This window comes from Bubalus bubalis, chromosome 1, assembly GCF_019923935.1.
Source record: "Bubalus bubalis isolate 160015118507 breed Murrah chromosome 1, NDDB_SH_1, whole genome shotgun sequence".
NCBI lineage: Eukaryota > Metazoa > Chordata > Mammalia > Artiodactyla > Bovidae > Bubalus > Bubalus bubalis.
Window position 1 is genome coordinate 87,936,383 of NC_059157.1, and position 1,979 is coordinate 87,938,361.

Sequence of the window (1,979 nt, forward strand, 5' to 3'; positions counted from 1 at the left end):
ACCCCAGAGACAGCAGCCCACCAGGTTCCCCCGTCCCCGGGATTCTCCAGGCAAGAACACTGGAGTGGGTTGCCATTTCCTTCTCCAATGCATGAAAGGGAAAAGTGAAAGTGAAGTCGCTCAGTCGTGTCCGACTCCTAGCTACCCCATGGACTGCAGCCTACCAGGCTCCTCATCCATGGGATTTTCCAGGCAAGAGTACTGGAGTGGGGTGCCATTTATGTTTTTAGTAATAGTAAATAAAGGGCATTCATTCTAGCGCATGGTTCTGTTACTCTTAATGAATTTTCTTTTAAGAATTCTTGTGAAATGTTATTTTTCCATTTATTGCATTGTATTTCAGAGGTCATCTATCAAGGATATGGAAACAAAAAATGTAACAGAGCTGACAGAGTTCATTCTCACAGGACTTACACATCAATCAGAGTGGCAGATCCCCCTGTTCCTTCTGTTCTTGATGATATACCTCATCACCATTGTGGGAAACCTTGGTCTAATCACGCTCATCTGCAATGACCCTCACCTTCACATCCCCATGTACTTATTCCTTGGGAATCTGGCCTTTGTGGATACTTGGTTATCCTCCACAGTGACCCCCAAGATGCTGCTCAACTTCTTTGCCATGAGCAAAATGATCTCTCTTTCTGAATGTAAGATACAGTTTTTTTCCTTTGCAATTTGCGTAACCACAGAATGTTTTCTGCTGGCGACAATGGCATTTGATCGCTATGTAGCCATATGCAAACCATTACTTTATCCAGTGATCATGACGAATAGACTATGTATCTGGCTGTTAGTTTTGTCATTTTTAGGTGGCCTCTTCCATGCCATAATTCATAATGCTTTTTTACTCAGATTAACCTTCTGCAATTCCATCATAGTAAATCACTTTTTTTGTGACATTATACCATTGTTTAAGATTTCCTGTACTGATCCTTCCATTAATTTTCTTATAGTATTCATTTTTGCTGGATCGATACAGGCATTCACCATTTCCATCATTCTTGTCTCTTATACACTTGTTCTCTTTACAATCTTAAAAAAGAAGTCTCTACAAGGAATAAGGAAGGCCGTCTCCACCTGTGGAGCCCACCTCCTGTCTGTCTCTTTATACTATGGGCCTCTTCTCTTCATGTATGTGCTCCCTGGATCTGCACAAGAAAATGATCAGAATATGATGGACTCTCTGTTTTATACTGTCATAATTCCTTTCTTAAATCCAATAATTTACAGCCTGAGAAATAAGAAAGTCATAGACTCACTGACAAAAATGTTAAAGAGAAATGTTTAGCTATCATATTAATAAGTATTCTCTTTTCATTAAAACACTATAAAACTATACAATTAGATGTGTCTATGTGTTGATTATTATTTAAAAGTTTTTGCATTTACAGTTGTACTATTCTTTTATTGACTTATTCCCAGGCAGCTCAGTGGTAAAGAATCTGACTACCAATACAGGAGACACAGGAGATGTGGGTTCTATCCTTGGGTCAGGAAGATCCCCTGGAGGAGTAAATAGCAACCCACTCCAATATTCTTGACTGGAATATCCCATGTACAGAGGAGCCTGGTGGGCTACAGTCCATGAGGTCGCAAGAAGTCAGACACAACTGAGCAGCTAAGCATCAGTTCATTTCAGTTCAGTTTAGTCGCTCAGTCGTGTCTGACTCTTTGCAATCCCATGAACCGCAACCCGCCAGGCCTCCCTGTCCATCACCATCTCCTGGAGTTCACCCAAACCATGTCCATTGAGTCAGTTATACCATCCAACTATCTCATCCTCTATCATCCCCTTCTTCTGCCCTCAATCTTTCCCAGCATCAGGGTCTTTTCCAATGAGTCAGCTTTTTGCATCAGGTGGCCAAAGAATTGGAGTTTCAGCTTCAACATCAGTCCTTCCAATGAATCCCAGGACTGATCTCCTTTAGGATGGACTGGTTGGATGTCCTTGCAGTCCAAGGGACTCTCAAGAGTCT

At 41.5% G+C, this 1,979-nt stretch overlaps 1 protein-coding gene across 1 annotated transcript; it reads left to right on the forward strand.

Moving 5' to 3' along the window:
- The first annotated feature begins 340 nt into the window (after positions 1-340).
- Positions 341-1,328, forward strand: LOC112587065 (olfactory receptor 5H8-like). The gene has a single exon (XM_025294142.2). The coding sequence runs from the start codon at positions 362-364 to the stop codon at positions 1,289-1,291; it is 930 nt and encodes a 309-aa protein (XP_025149927.1). The 5' UTR covers positions 341-361; the 3' UTR covers positions 1,292-1,328.
- The last annotated feature ends 651 nt before the right edge of the window (positions 1,329-1,979 follow it).

Coding starts and splice junctions, on each gene's coding strand:
- LOC112587065 (XM_025294142.2), top strand. CDS start 362: ATGGAAACAAAAAATGTAACAGAGCTGACAGAGTTCATTCTCACAGGA.